We start from the raw sequence: 15,001 nt of genomic DNA, 5'->3' as shown, positions 1-15,001 counted from the left end.
TGCCATCTTTTCTCCTTTAGACTTGGATGTTTGAACTCAATCATTAAAATGTATTAGAAACAAATCCAATGTATAAATCATTAAATATTATATTACAAGTTCTGCTGAAATCACTTGCTTGTCCTTCCCACTCTCATCCCCATTTCACACAGCACTCTCTTATCTAACAAATCCTACGGGCCAAAGTATCACAAAGATTTATCCATATTATACATTTAAATTCATCAGAACGGCACGGTAGCCAAGTGGTTAGTGCTTCACAGGAAGAAGGTCCTTGGATCGATTTTCAATGTGGCCTTTCTGTGTAAAGCTTCCATGTTTTCCCTGTGTCCGCGCAGGTTTCCTCCAGGTACTCCGCTTTCCCCTCCCACTAAAAACATGCACAGTTCAGTGGGACTAAATAACATCAAAATGAGCTCGAGCTACACCCTGGTACAAAGCATCTCTCCTGATAAGCTTAATGTATATTTTGTCTAGTCTTATTACTTTTGGATTCCTCCTCCTTGGTTCACCTCCCTCTGGTCGGGTTCAGTGATTAGCATATTGATTTGGTTTAAACCAGATGCCCTGCCTGATGCCACTCTCTTTATTACCCTTAATTGAACTAGCAATAATAATAGTCTTTGACTTTGTGTTTATTTAACATTGTAGACACTGCATTTGATCCTTTAAATACATAGAAATAATTAAACAAATAAACCTGCAGATGTTTTTTGTAACATGAATGAAACTTGTGTGTGTTCCAGCGTCATCTCTCCCCAGAGGAGTTCCACCAGGTTTTCGGGATGCCAATGTCAGCCTTCGATCGCCTCGCTCAGTGGAAGAAGAACGAGCTCAAGAAGCAAGTCCGGCTTTTCTGAACAACTCAAGTTACGAGCGTCCAATCCCACACAGACAGCGGAACAAAACAAAACAAAACAAAACAAAACACAAAGAACTACTCTCTGGACCCTGGAGTAGCAAAGGGACACACTTTTCTTTTGCACCTTTTAATGCAATATACGAGTGGACAAACTGAAATGTGTTCAAACTAAACAGAAAGATGGCAAAGATGAGCCAGAGATGAGTAAAGCATGAGTCATCCGGAATCACAACATGGCATTTTTTTTGAGGACTTACCTGCATTTTAACGTGTGACCACTAGAGGGCAGTGACTGGGCGAGTACAAGTATCATTTTGATCATAGTGAAAAAGAGGGACAAATATTTGCTTTGTTGAATGTTGTTTTCTATTGTCAAACTGTTGATGGTTTGACTGTTCCGTTTTATTTGAGTACGACTGTATAGTTCAAATGATTTATTTATTTATCTTGTAGTAATACAATGATGCTAATGCAAGTTACATGTTTTATTTTGTAATTTATTTCAGACTTAACTTATTATAGTCAGATATGTATATTGATACTTTGACGAAGCAGCCCCAAATGCAACTGTTATCCTAGACAAGGCCTATTTCTGAGGTGCAATATGTATCTTATTGTCATTTTAACAGCAAAAGACTGGTTAAAGGGACATTCTTATGCAGTCATCTCCATTCTAAAACAACCCATCTGTTTTACTATATGTGTGTGTGAAACATCATATTTAATGGAATATTTCTGTTGAAGAATTACTGAAAGACCAGTGTTGAATATATGAATGTTAAGTTGAGTTAGAAAAGGAAAAGCAAAGAAGAGAAGGTAATGGATTATTTTTAGTATTGGGGTCGAGAGGGACTAAAGGGGAAGAAGGAGAACAGGAGGGCTGCAGACACGTCAGGTTCGAGTGGATTCGTGCAGAGAATAATTAGACTCTTCTGAATATGCACCAGTGATGAGGAGGAGATGGTAAGTAGAGATGTGGGTAGCTTGTTTTGGCATACAAATTCAAAATAGTCTAATGATGCCCAAATATGGTGATATTAAAATCCAAACAGGAAAGCAGTTCGTCAGGGACAAGCTTGTGTGGGAGTGTAACGTTCAAAATGCCATAACTGTACGTGCTAAACATCAAAGTGTTTTTTGAAAGGGATATTCACACATTGCACCGCCACATCTGTCCACGGCTTTTAAATATACAAAATACAAATAAATTCCTGATTCTGGTTTGTTTTGAGTCCAGTTTAGTTCTGATGCACAGTAGTCTTGCCTTGGTTTAGTCCTGTTCCAGTCCTGGTCTCACACGCGCACATTCACCACATCCAAATTGGGGCTGAACCAGGAATAAATTCAATTCTAAACTAGATCAGGACCAAACCAAGTCGGCGTCAAACCTGGAATCAGGCTTAGTTATAAGTTTAGTTCCTTTTATCTCTCTCTAGTTGCACAGTGTTAGATTTAAGCCCATTTTAAAGCTATTTGTCTTGTTTTTATTGCATGCGTCTATTCTCCTGCTGATCTTGAACTGAGCATTGCAACACTGGAATTCCTCCATTGTGGCCCAAATAAAGGTTTTATTATCTTGGTTTGAGTGCAACTGTTCCCAACATTCTGTCCATGTTTAGCTTTAAAAAATAGCTTATATACATGAGACAATTTAAAAGCTATGGTAATAAAACAGAATTTAAAAACAAAGTTGATTGGTTTGAATAGAGAAACATTCAGTAAATGAGTTGCAGGCTGGCCTAAGTAACTGCATTACATTAGAGTAAACTGCAAGTTAAATCGTTAAATCAAGTGAATGTTTTGTCAAATATGTCGTATTTTCCAGCATTCTGATGTGTTTTACACCAATAAAAGGAATAGTACATGAAAAATAAATGTATTTTCTAGTTTTGTCATCATCTGTTGTTATGACAAATCGGACCAATCAGAGAAACGAACCGGGTTTATTTCATCCAATGACAAAAGCCTCGCGCTCAGTGGCGGGAATCTGACGGAGGCAGACGAGGCAGAGTTACGTCTTTTACTCTTTTCTTTTTCCTATTTTCAAGAAAGAAAACAAACGACGGACTTAATATGTCATCAACCAGAAGGCAAATGAAGAAAAAACACTTAGAGGACATGTGTGATAAAGCAAAGTTATTTAATTTTGCTGAAGACGAAGACGATGTGAAGAAAGAGTTGAGCGGTTCAGAGGAGGAAAGCAGAGAAGGTAATGTAGCTTTGCATGCTAACGGCTAACTGTTTACCTTTTGGTTTAAAGACACTGAATATATGTTTGTTTTTCCAAAGCTGAACCTCCAGTTGTGGACAAGAAACTAGCCAAAAAACGGCCTTCTGCAGATTTTGATGAAGAGGAGCCCTGTGCAATGGGGTAAAAGATGTCACTTTATCAATGAAGTCATGTTTCTACTAGCTTCAACTTCAGTCCTCTTTAACTCTGAACAAATACCACAAACAAATACAAAATACAATTGTAACTACACATTTATTCATTATTTACTGTTGCATTTATTGGATTAAATTATATGAAAACATACTTTGAATCCAGAGTTGCTAATGACTCAGTTTATTAAGTATTTAATTGTGTTTTTCAGTGTATTTTCCTGACATAATACTTTTATTTCTACTACAGTAATATCCGAGTTTGAAGTAACAGTATTTATACTTGAGTAAAGGGTTAGGTTACACTTTTCACTGATAATATAGAGGTGGAACAAGTTTTATGTTGACATTAATGAACATTTGTGCTTATTATTCTTTGACTTGTACGGTATAATTTGGCTTTTTTGTGTCTGTTCTTTACGTTTTTCTCCAATTATGTCAACTCTTACATAATTTTAAATACAATTATGGCAAAGCTGTTAGTCAGTATTTAAGTAGTAGTTTTTCCTTGTTCATTATGTATTATTTGAGTCACTACTTTCACTTCAGTAAGATTATTTTGAATCTTACTCAAGTACAAATTCTAGTTATTCTACCCACTTCTGCTTAAATTAACATCGTCAAATTATGTTGTATGTTTTGAAATTTCCCCATGTGGGACAATAAAGGATTATCTTATCTTATCTTCTCTTTCAGAAATGAAGTCATGTCCATGATCGAGAAGTTTGGCGGTACGATTCCTCTTTTGTTTGTTTGTCAAGGAACATAAACTGCACTATATAAAGCAGAAACATTTAAATAAAGTCCTTTCTCATTTGACTGTGTTTGTAGCTGATATCAGTAAGTCGGTGCAGGCCAAGAAGAAACGTCTGGAGGCTTTGACCAAGAACTACATGAAGGGAAGTCAGCAGAAGCTCGAGCAGCTCTGGACCAGCCATCATTCTCAAAGGTCTCATCTCTCCAATTTAAAGTGGCATTACAATTGTATTAATCCAGTCATGTTTTGACATTTCATTTAGTCTAAGTTCATCAAGTTGTCCTCAAGTGACAATCATTAATCAATTCATGGGCATTTCACGATCTAATGACAAATCGATAAATGAATAAATGAAGGTTAAATAAATAAATAAGGTTATTGAAGATGAATCAATCAGTTAAACAATCATTAGTTGCTGCAATTTATTTTTTTCTTCAAACTTCACGTCTAAACTCTGTACGTTAGTAGTGTATTTACTAAATAGTAATTGAATTTTGTTTAAATTAAACATTAGGATTAAAAGTATCCAATGCTCACACATATGTTGGACTAATATTAATGGAGCATTACAGATTGTTTTTGGCCACACACTGAACTTCAGAACGACTTATTTGGGTCTCAAAACTTTTGTCATGGACCTAATAAATGGATACAGGTAGACAATATTTAAAAAAGATGGATAATGTTGTTTTAATTATATGCAAAATTTGAATATTGAGTATAATTTATAGTGAAAAATGTTTCAAAGAGAAGGGATCAAAAATAAAATGTTGTAAGTGTAAAAAGAAGGATATTTCTGTGATTCATTTTCACATTTGCCTGATTAATAAACCTGATCTAATTGGTTTAAAGACACATTTAACTTACATTTAAATTGGACTGGAGAGAAATTATCATTACATTAGAAAAATTTAAGATTCAGACTTGATTTTTTACAAATTTGTCTGACTTTGAACCAAACGGGACCATTCCATACATTCTACATACAGTGTGTTATCCCAGTCTGTTTGCTCTTCTTCTATGTTAACCCTGAATAAAATACACGAGTCCCAGACGTGACGGTGGCGTGTGTCGTTCCCGTGCTGTGTTCAGGCAGAAGCTGACGGCGCAGTATTCGCAGCAGTTGTCGGCGGCGCTGCAGCAGTGGGAGGCCGAGGCGCAGAGAGCCGAGGAGCAGGAGGAGAGGCTCAATGTCAGTGTCCGCCGCAGGGTTTAGAGGTTATTCTGTGCCACTCCAACATGCAGCGGCACGTCCACATTTGCCATTCATGAGAAAAGTCACTCGGCTTTACCAGAAGACTTCTTTGTACAGTAGGATCAGGTCGTTTCTTTGTCAGTTTCAGCGATATTTCAGCTGAAACGTGCACAATACCAAAACAGCAGAGATCAGCCCAGTCAAACGGGCAAATGAAGGCAAATTACATGAAGGGATGAATGATGGGTCAAATGCAGAAAGTGTGTCGTAAGTTTTCAATTAATCGAGGTGAGATTGAGACATTTGATTGTCAGTGATGTTGTTCGAGAGGTTTTCAGTCAGTATTTTGTCAGTAAAAGCAAGTGGTTTAGAGCAGAGTTCAGACTATATATGTGTTATTATGTGTTAAAAGTTTGGTATTTTGTATATAATAGTGATAAAAGTTTAGAGCTTTACAGTCCGTATTTTGTATGTGTTAGTGTTAAAAGTTTAGAGCTTTACAGTCAGTATTTTGTATGTATTAGTGTTAAAAGTTTAGAGGTTTACAGTCAGTATTTTGTATGTATTAGTGTTAAAAGTTTAGAGGTTTACAGTCAGTATTTTGTATGTATTAGTGTTAAAAGTTTAGAGGTTTACAGTCAGTATTTTGTATATATTAGTGTTCAAAGTTTACAGGTTTACAGAGTTCAGACTACATTAGTGTTCAAAGTTTAGAGGTTTACAGTCAGTATTTTGTATATATTAGTGTTCAAAGTTTAGAGCTTTACAGTCAGTATTTTGTATATATTAGTGTTAAAAGTTTAGAGGTTTACAGTCAGTATTTTGTATGTATTAGTGTTAAAAGTTTAGAGCTTTACAGTCAGTATTTTGTATATATTAGTGTTCAAGTTTAGAGCTTTACAGTCAGTATTTTGTATATATTAGTGTTCAAAGTTTAGAGCTTTACAGTCAGTATTTTGTATATATTAGTGTTCAAAGTTTACAGGTTTACAGAGTTCAGACTACATTAGTGTTCAAAGTTTAGAGGTTTACAGTCAGTATTTTGTATATATTAGTGTTCAAAGTTTAGAGCTTTACAGTCAGTATTTTGTATATATTAGTGTTAAAAGTTTAGAGCTTCAGAGTTCAGACTATATTAGTGTTAAAAGTTTAGAGCTTTACAGTCAGTATTTTGTATATATTAGTGTTCAAAGTTTACAGGTTTACAGAGTTCAGACTACATTAGTGTTCAAAGTTTAGAGGTTTACAGTCAGTATTTTGTATATATTAGTGTTCAAAGTTTACAGGTTTACAGAGTTCAGACTATATTAGTGTTCAAAGTTTAGAGCTTTACAGTCAGTATTTTGTATATATTAGTGTTCAAAGTTTACAGGTTTACAGAGTTCAGACTACATTAGTGTTCAAAGTTTAGAGGTTTACGGTCAGTATTTTGTATATATTAGTGTTCAAAGTTTACAGGTTTACAGAGTTCAGACTACATTAGTGTTCAAAGTTTAGAGGTTTACGGTCAGTATTTTGTATATATTAGTGTTCAAAGTTTACAGGTTTACAGAGTTCAGACTACATTAGTGTTCAAAGTTTACAGGTTTACAGAGTTCAGACTATATTAGTGTTCAAAGTTTAGAGCTTTACAGTCAGTATTTTGTATATATTAGTGTTCAAAGTTTACAGGTTTACAGAGTTCAGACTACATTAGTGTTCAAAGTTTACAGGTTTACAGAGTTCAGACTACATTAGTGTTCAAAGTTTAGAGGTTTATGGTCAGTATTTTGTATATATTAGTGTTCAAAGTTTACAGGTTTACAGAGTTCAGACTACATTAGTGTTCAAAGTTTAGAGGTTTATGGTCAGTATTTTGTATATATTAGTGTTCAAAGTTTACAGGTTTACAGAGTTCAGACTACATTAGTGTTCAAAGTTTAGAGGTTTACAGAGTTCAGACTATATTAGTGTTCAAAGTTTGGTATTGTTTACCTTCTGGAAAGTAAAATTGAAAACCATGTTGCACAGCTCACCTTAACCTTTATTTCACCCTCCGTTTTGTACAGAGGAGCAAATAGTTTTACACCAGCCTTGAATTTCATCAGTGGGTTAATGGAAAATAATTTGTCCTCACCTCTTTTGTAAATGTCCAGACTCTTCTGAGGCAGCAGCAGAAGGTCTTGCAGCAGGCGCGAGTCGTGCAAAACCAGAAGCTGAAGACCGTCAGAGAGTTGTACGAGCAATTTATGAAGGTACAAGCACTTTTTAATCAAGTCTTTACTCCATTTATAATCTCTACATAACTTGTGTTTATGGATCAGTTACACTTGATAGATGAAAGAATTGGATTGGATGTAATTACTAGTGTGACAAATACAAGCTGTATTTTGTTTATACTTTTGTTGATGTACTTTTAGAACATGGAGGAGATGGAGAAGAGTCACGAGACCTTCCTCCAGGGGGCGCAACAGGAGCTGAGAAAGGAGATGGCCTCACTGCAGAAGAAGATCCTCATGGACACAGTCAGTGGAACACGACTTTATCATCTTATACTATTGGAACAACTTATTTAGGTTATATTGAAGGTTATTGTAATAGATAAAATCATGCAGCTTAAACGTCACTAGTGATAATAGTAATAAATAACACCAGATTGATATGTGCATCGCTCTGAAATCAAACTTCTTCCCCGTCCTCAAACACACAAAGAGCTTCCATGTGCATATTTAAAAAATAAATAAAAAAAATAGTCCATAAATCTTCTAAAATAGGCCATATTTCGTCGCCTTTGTTTAGGTTTGTCCTTTGGACTTTAGCTCATTGTCTTCTTCTTTATCGTGCTCTCTGGGGCTTGATTGAACATAATATTCTGCGATATATTTATCCCTGTCTTTAAGAACCAAATACTACATTTTAACAACAGATACATTTATTGATTTTAAAATAAACCCATTTTAATCTCTGAAACAGTGAATTTGTCAAATGTATGTTTCCATTTCAACTAAACTTGTCACATACATATTTACATTTTTTTATATACCCAAAAATACTCATGGCAACATATTGATACAACAGCCCACAATATCGATGCAGTATAATCAAATGTTGTTTATTCACAATATTTCACTATTATTACTTTCTATTTGGTGCCTGTGAAGTTAAAATGTAACAAAAGATAAACACTTTTGAAAACGTTTAGTTATTTTTCTAGTATGAAAAAATTGTTATCGAGTTATTTCTTTTTCTTTGACACTTCATTAAATGTAAAGAATCTTGAAAAACCACATTAAATACACTCTCTTTGTGTCTTTTGTCCCCAGCAACAGCAGGAGATGGCCACTGTGCGGAAGTCCCTTCAGTCCATGCTGTTTTAACATGATTACTCACATGTTGTGTTCGTTTTGCTGCATTTATTTATTTATTTATCCAGAGCACATGGAATACACAACATTATATATTTATTAAATGTTATCTGTCTCATTGTGTTAAAGGATGTTAAATGAAAGTTCTGTTTTGCTGAGAGTTTTGAATAAATACTTTATAATGCCGTTATTACGCTGTAGTTTATGGGGCACAAGTGACACTGAAAGACATTGCAGGACGTGTTTATTATAATTACATTGGTTTGGATCCATATTCTGCTTTACAAACCCCTCAAAGGCTGTTGCCGGGGAAACATAGCTGCCCGGCACATTCACACACAGAAATCATATACAGTAGATAACAGATAAACTCATTATTAGATCTGATTATTGGTGTGTCTGATATGTCAAATAGGAAAACTCTTGGCGACATGTGAAAGTTTATTAATGAAATTTGTATTCGGGAAACAAACTACAGTGAATTTTAAAATAAATGTCAACCTTTTGTAATTTGTAACTTCACTTGTGGAGGGCACATCGGGCATCTTATACGTTTTTCTTTAACGTTTCACAGTGCGGTATTAAAACTATCATAAATAGACATACTGTATGTTTATAATGATAAAAAACACATTTTCCATCAGATTTAAATGTTTACGTGACAATAATCAAACAACTCTAGAAATCATGATCACGTAATCTACAAAAAGACAGGTAATAATCCACATTGCAGATAAACATAGTAAATATAGTGATCTCATCCTTGTGTGACGTCACCGTGTCTGACCCACAGAATACTCCGGCGCTAAGACCGCGCAGCCCCGGGTCCGTGCCCCGGGTCCGGGCGGATCTGGAGGAACAAGATCCAGAAGCTTTGGCCCAAGTGAGTCCCGGCCGCGCGGAGGCAACAGTGAACTACAGAGCCCCGCTGTGTCCCGGGACCCGTGCCCAGGACACGCCCCGTGTGTTCCAGCCACTTTAGAATGAAACAACCGAGGAATTGTTAGAGGAAACAGCGGGTGACGGCGCGCGGCAGTCATGGAGTCAAAGCGGCAGAGCGGTGAGTCAAAGTTACGTTTGTTCAGACTTTACAAGATACAACTAAAACTCACTGTCCCGAGTCAAACTAAACGAACCTTCTGTTGGTAAAGTATATGTAAAAGGAGTTTAGTGCCTTTATATGGGCTGATGGTTATGATCACACGGACATGGAACTGTTGCATCTGAGTGTAAATGGAAATAACACGCAGGCTCAACTTTTATAGTATTTATAGTATGTAACAGTATTTCTGCACGAGGGCTGCAGCTGATTCCCTGTTTCCAAAGTCCGGGGTAAACAGAGTTGTCCCGGGCTGAGCTGACTCTCACGCTCCCGGTTTAACGGCGCTGGCTGACGTCACGTGCGTGCCTCTGCGTGCACCGGTTTGCGCGCCGTGCGTAAAGCGCGCGGTGGAGGAGAGACATCCTCAGGTGGAGCGCGACACTGATGCAATCTGAGCCCAACTCAGGACTGCCGCGTTGGAGGCGGCGCGGCTGGAGCTGCGGCTCTATGGCCGCTCTGTCCCGGACCCGAGGCCACAAACCCGGGCAGGAAACTGGCTTATGTTGCCCCAGGTGATGGAGCTGTGGGCGAGTGAGAGGCGAACAATGGCTATTATGTGAAAGATAAGGTAAAGACTGTGGATGTAAGTGCTTATTATAGCCATACACAACAACATGACCTATTTGCATCTAATTAAAGATAGGCAAATGACCCCAGGTTCAAAATAAAGCCTTATTAATTTAGATAACAGTTTGGTTTACTGCACTGAGAGGTTATAATCAATGGTGAGCAGCTTTAAGGTTTGAAATCCTAATGATAACCGTTTATGTGGTTGTGAAAAGGTAACTTGATGACACTGGCTGAGCGCCTCTGTGTGTGTGCCAAACAGTTGTGCAGCTGTGTTTGCATTTGTGCTGTGGAAAAACTCACTCATAGTAAGTCTTACAACTGCCACTTATGTCGTTTGGTTTGGAGCTTAAAGCAGCGTATCGTTACTCTGGACAGGACGTAAAGTGACCGGCCTTGACCTCCACAAGAGCCACACATTTCCTCTTCCTCTCCCTCTTTTTGCCCTCGGTCACAGAGTTTACTGGTTAAACTGTAACTCATTTTTCAAGTGCAGCGCCTGTAGAACTTTACTTTTCAATGTACGCGCAGAGAAAGTGCTCCACTCATAGTCTCACGGTTACACGTGGAGAGTGACTGACCTCCTCTCAGAAGATTTTCAGTCCAACATTGAAATGCATGTATTAATGAGCATCTTAGATTAAAGTAACTGTAACATACCAACCAATATGTGGATTTTCTTTATTGTCAATTTGATGGATTATTACCGTTACTTTGATTGCCGTGTTTTTATGCATTTAAGATGAACAAAGATGAACTAAATGAACTATAATCGCATGTTGAGTAGCTTTAGCCAGGCATTTGTCCATCAACAAGTCTTCATATTATAATTCTCGCATTATATAGTAGTATAGTATAGTATTATTGACAAAAGGCTGGACAGTTCTGGAGATGGGTTTGCTTCGCTACTGTCACTACTGTGGTGTAAATTGTGGGTAATGCACAAACGTATAAAGTGACTTTGGGCATCTGTAAAAGCTCTCTACGACTTATACATTATATTTATTATTATTTAAACACTCGCAATAGTGGTCTAACTGATGTGTCTTTCTTATACCTTCTCTCACTGCACAAATCCATGTTTTGTTATTCGTGTTTTTAGCGCCTGCAGCGTCCGCACAGTGGGTGTTTGAAAAGCTATAGATGTAACAGGCAAATGATATCCTGATATTCACATTTAAAGGTGCAGATTCCTTTCCTGTCACAAAGGAGAATGTTCCGCAGTATGGCATTATACATGGAGGAACTAACACGTTTAAAGTCACACTATGAACAGTTTAGGCAAAGCAATATAATTTCCAAGGAGACAGAAGCAGGTGGCATTCACATCACACACTGAAATATACAGATCTTACAGAATGAACGGTATGATACGGTCCAGTCCTGCTGTTGTACTGCACTTTGGGTCCCTAATACTACACCCCTCCCGTTCGTCTCCTCAGCGTCTCCTCGTGTCCACTGTGATAAGATACAAGAGGAATGTCCAATAATTCGCCTGCTTCTTTTAAATGCCTTTATCACTTTGATCTAAATTGGATTTTTAAATTGTCCCTCTCAGAGCTAAACCCCAGGCGAGCAATGACACCATCCACTTCTCATCGCGAAAATGTGAATTACAGGATGCTGCGTCGCTCAAGCCGACTTTTGTTGTGGAGTGAGTTGAAGGGGACTGCCAGGCCTTGAACTCTGACCCCTGGTTGGAGAGGAGGGGTGTCTGGAGAAACCAGTAGGAGCAAGGGAAGGAGTTTAGGAGACAAAGCCGAGGAAACATCCGATCTGCAGGGGCTTGGGCCGATGGGACTCTAACAGAGAACAGAGAACACAACAACTCCAGGCTGTGCATATCTGGGTCATACAAACACTAGACTCATACTTATGTATTAAGATATCCAAGATATTTCCTGTAAAAATTCCCTTTAGGGCTTGTGCAGCGGTCACATGGAACACTGCAGATGAATGGAATTATCCGTCACTTACTTCTAAATGATTATTAGAGTTACTGTGCAGTAGACTTATCGATTGTGCTCATGCAAATTTACTTGAACGGGCTGTGCTTTTAATCACATTTTATCCAGATTCTGTCATCTCTAATCGTCCATTATCTGTGTTTTTAACTGATCGGTCTAAAAGCCTGTGGTTTGGAGAACAGACTTATATATTTAGTTTGTTTTAAATGGTGTGTATTAATAGTTTGTCTTTGTTTTTTCTTTACTGAAACAGAACGAAATTGAATAGAATTGTGAACGATCAATAGGGATCAAACAAAATCTTCATCCCAGCCCTACAGTCACAGTTCCTGACACGTTTTAAACACATAAAACCTGGAACCGAAGCTTGTCTCTGTGAATTCCGTTTATGAAATTGTCCAAAAATGTTCCATTTGTCTGTTGTACGGTCTAATTTGACAAGACGCTTGGTTGTCGCCATTCTTCAACAAAAATCAGCACTTTAGTTATTTCACTTTTAAAGCCTATGGAGTGTTATGATGTCATCTGACACCCAACAACAGCGAAACACCCGTATGTTCAGCCTTCAGTCGCTGGCTGTTTGTCCAGTGATATCATGGCCTGGCTTCCTGTTTGCATTCCGTTCATTCTTTCATTGATTACCTTTTACTTATTGCGTTATGTGGAGAGGAAGCAGAGGCCTCTCCATCTGCTTTTGGGCAGACGATGGACGGCACACAGGGGAGGACATGCAGGCTTTATGAACTATGAACGAGCAACATATAGACAATACTGAATTTTTGGCCATAATGATGAATTTTTGCATCAGTATAAGTTGACAAGTAACAGAAATATCGGTTGTACTTTGTAGTTGATTCTAGTCCTGGTTTAGATCAAGGTTTAGTCCCAGTTTTGATATAGTACGCAAGTGCAGCCTAAAACCCTCCAAAACAGTGTTGAAATTGTTAAAACAAACAAACAAACAAACACACAGGAAAGCGATGATAGGACAATGATACAAACAAGTCAATACAGATATCGTTTCAGAAAAAAATCTCAACACAACATTTTTAGGAGTAAGTGATTCACATTTGATTCATCGCTCAAAACACGCTTCAAAACACACACATTGTAAACAGGTGGTAAACAAATCGTTTAAAACACCATTATAGGACATCCGACATCATGTTGAGGCTGGTAGCTGGCTTCTTTCTAAGTGAGTTGGACGGTTTGTCTGGAGCCTGCCCCGGGACTCTCCCCAGGGCTGGTCCCGAGCTGGTTCTCAGGGCTCTGGACGGTGGACCTTTGGGGTTCAGGTGAGTGGACTCATTGTCAGTGTGTGGAGAAGGTCATGAGGAAATGAGGAGAAAGAATGTATCCTGCTGCAGCCTGGAAGAACTCGTGTATGATACAAAATAAGTTTGCTTGAGAGAAGTACTATGTAATTTTCATGACTTGTTACGTCTTTAGGCCTTTGTCTTGCAAGTGTTTTTTGGCTGCAGCAGAAAATCCATAACTTGATGAAATTTAAACTCAAATCCAAACCGATTTTTAGAGCTGTAACGTCACAGTGTTCACATTTGTCTCCTGAGCATGTTAAGTGTTTCACAACTTTTGGAGGCCAGAGCCCAGTTTGGGCATCAAGCTACTGCTAACAACAACTAGCATGCTAACAGTGCGTTTACTTCAGAGTTTACGGCCGATATTTTTTTTTTTATAATTAGATGCAGACAATGAACATCGCACAGCAGTCTCATTTTGACCCTAAAATCTGCTTTTACAATGTATGATGCAAAACATTTTTTACTTTATTGCACGGAACAACTCCTTTTAAAGATGATTATAATGCTTTTCTGGAATTTACTGTAGTTATAATCCAGGTCGCACGTAGATTATTAAATTTTGATCTAAAATGACTTAAACTAATGCTCCCTTTCTGTCCTGCTGCCTTCCCCTTTACACTTTGTCGCCGTAAATACAGGGATTTTGAAAGCAATGGTGCTTACTCAAACATGCAACACAACTTTAAACGCGTTAATGAACAAGATAATTTTGCATAATATTTATCCTTTAAGCAATGTTTTAAATTCAATGTATTTTTCCCAACAAATCACAAGAGCAGTGGCCTCGATGGACGAATGTTTCATAATTATAATAACCATGTCCGTGCTGTCTGTTCCGGTAATGTTCTCATCTTATCAAGCTTCAGATCTCTTCACAAACATGACGTGGATCTGGGCTTGTAGTTTTCCGTGTTTGGGGGATCGTGGCAGACTTTGATGGGGTTGAACATGTGATTAAAAAGAGAGCTGAGGTTACAGGGATAAAAGTCTCCTCTGTGTGTCGTTGAGTGCTGATGCATTATGTGGTCAGATAAACTCCGGCGGTGGCGGCGGCGGCGGTGCTGAGTTATGGCTGTTGTGTTGTGAGCTGAACAGATCAGCTCAAATGAGAGTCGCATGCTCTGGTCCCATGACTGACCTTCATCAGAAAAGAACATGCAGCAAAACGCTGAAGAAAGCCATGTAATAAACAGTTAAATGATGTTACTGTGCACGGGGAGGTAATAGTCATTCATTAGACTTGTTAAGCTGATTATTTTGAACTTGTATCGTTATTGTCATTTTTGCAATATATATAATTTTAGTTTTTTAAGTAAGTTGTGTTGAGTGAGGAGAGTATATCGAAAACGTATAATTAGAATATTGACAATATAATCTATAATTAAAACAATGAAAAAAAATACCTCAAAAAGAGACAGAAACATTTAGTGTAGTACAATGATATAAAGTGATATTTCTGCCTTGTGTGTGTGTGCATGCGTGTGTGTGCGTGTGGGTGTGCGT

At 37.7% G+C, this 15,001-nt stretch overlaps 3 protein-coding genes across 4 annotated transcripts in view; all 3 read left to right on the top strand.

Moving 5' to 3' along the window:
* Nucleotides 1-899, top strand: part of LOC140360516 (actin-binding LIM protein 3-like) — a 64,933-nt gene extending 64,034 nt beyond the window's left edge. Inside the window, exon 23 of the mRNA XM_072445749.1 lies at nt 747-899. Within this exon, the coding sequence (XP_072301850.1) occupies nt 747-860 (114 nt within the window). The 3' untranslated portion in view covers nt 861-899. The remainder of the gene's footprint in view (nt 1-746) is intronic.
* Nucleotides 900-2,892: 1,993 nt separating this feature from the next.
* Nucleotides 2,893-8,615, top strand: sycp3 (synaptonemal complex protein 3). The gene is made up of 8 exons (XM_072445763.1): nt 2,893-3,071; nt 3,152-3,233; nt 3,941-3,975; nt 4,076-4,193; nt 5,094-5,193; nt 7,332-7,430; nt 7,596-7,700; nt 8,499-8,615. The coding sequence occupies exons 1-8, from the start codon at nt 2,936-2,938 to the stop codon at nt 8,550-8,552; spliced, it is 729 nt and encodes a 242-aa protein (XP_072301864.1). The 5' UTR covers nt 2,893-2,935; the 3' UTR covers nt 8,553-8,615.
* Nucleotides 8,616-9,406: 791 nt separating this feature from the next.
* Nucleotides 9,407-15,001, top strand: part of afap1l1b (actin filament associated protein 1-like 1b) — a 41,966-nt gene continuing 36,371 nt past the window's right edge. For both annotated transcript variants that reach the window (XM_072445744.1, XM_072445743.1), the window contains exon 1: nt 9,407-9,600. In XM_072445744.1, the coding sequence (XP_072301845.1) occupies nt 9,579-9,600 (22 nt within the window). In that variant the 5' untranslated portion in view covers nt 9,407-9,578. The remainder of the gene's footprint in view (nt 9,601-15,001) is intronic.

The sequence above is a fragment of the Eucyclogobius newberryi genome, unplaced genomic scaffold, assembly GCF_026437365.1.
Source record: "Eucyclogobius newberryi isolate DKJ021-1_F unplaced genomic scaffold, fEucNew1.0.hap1 SCAF_15, whole genome shotgun sequence".
Taxonomy (NCBI): domain Eukaryota; kingdom Metazoa; phylum Chordata; class Actinopteri; order Gobiiformes; family Gobiidae; genus Eucyclogobius; species Eucyclogobius newberryi.
Note: the sequence above shows the minus strand (reverse complement) of the source record. Positions and strands in the feature narration are given on the sequence as shown.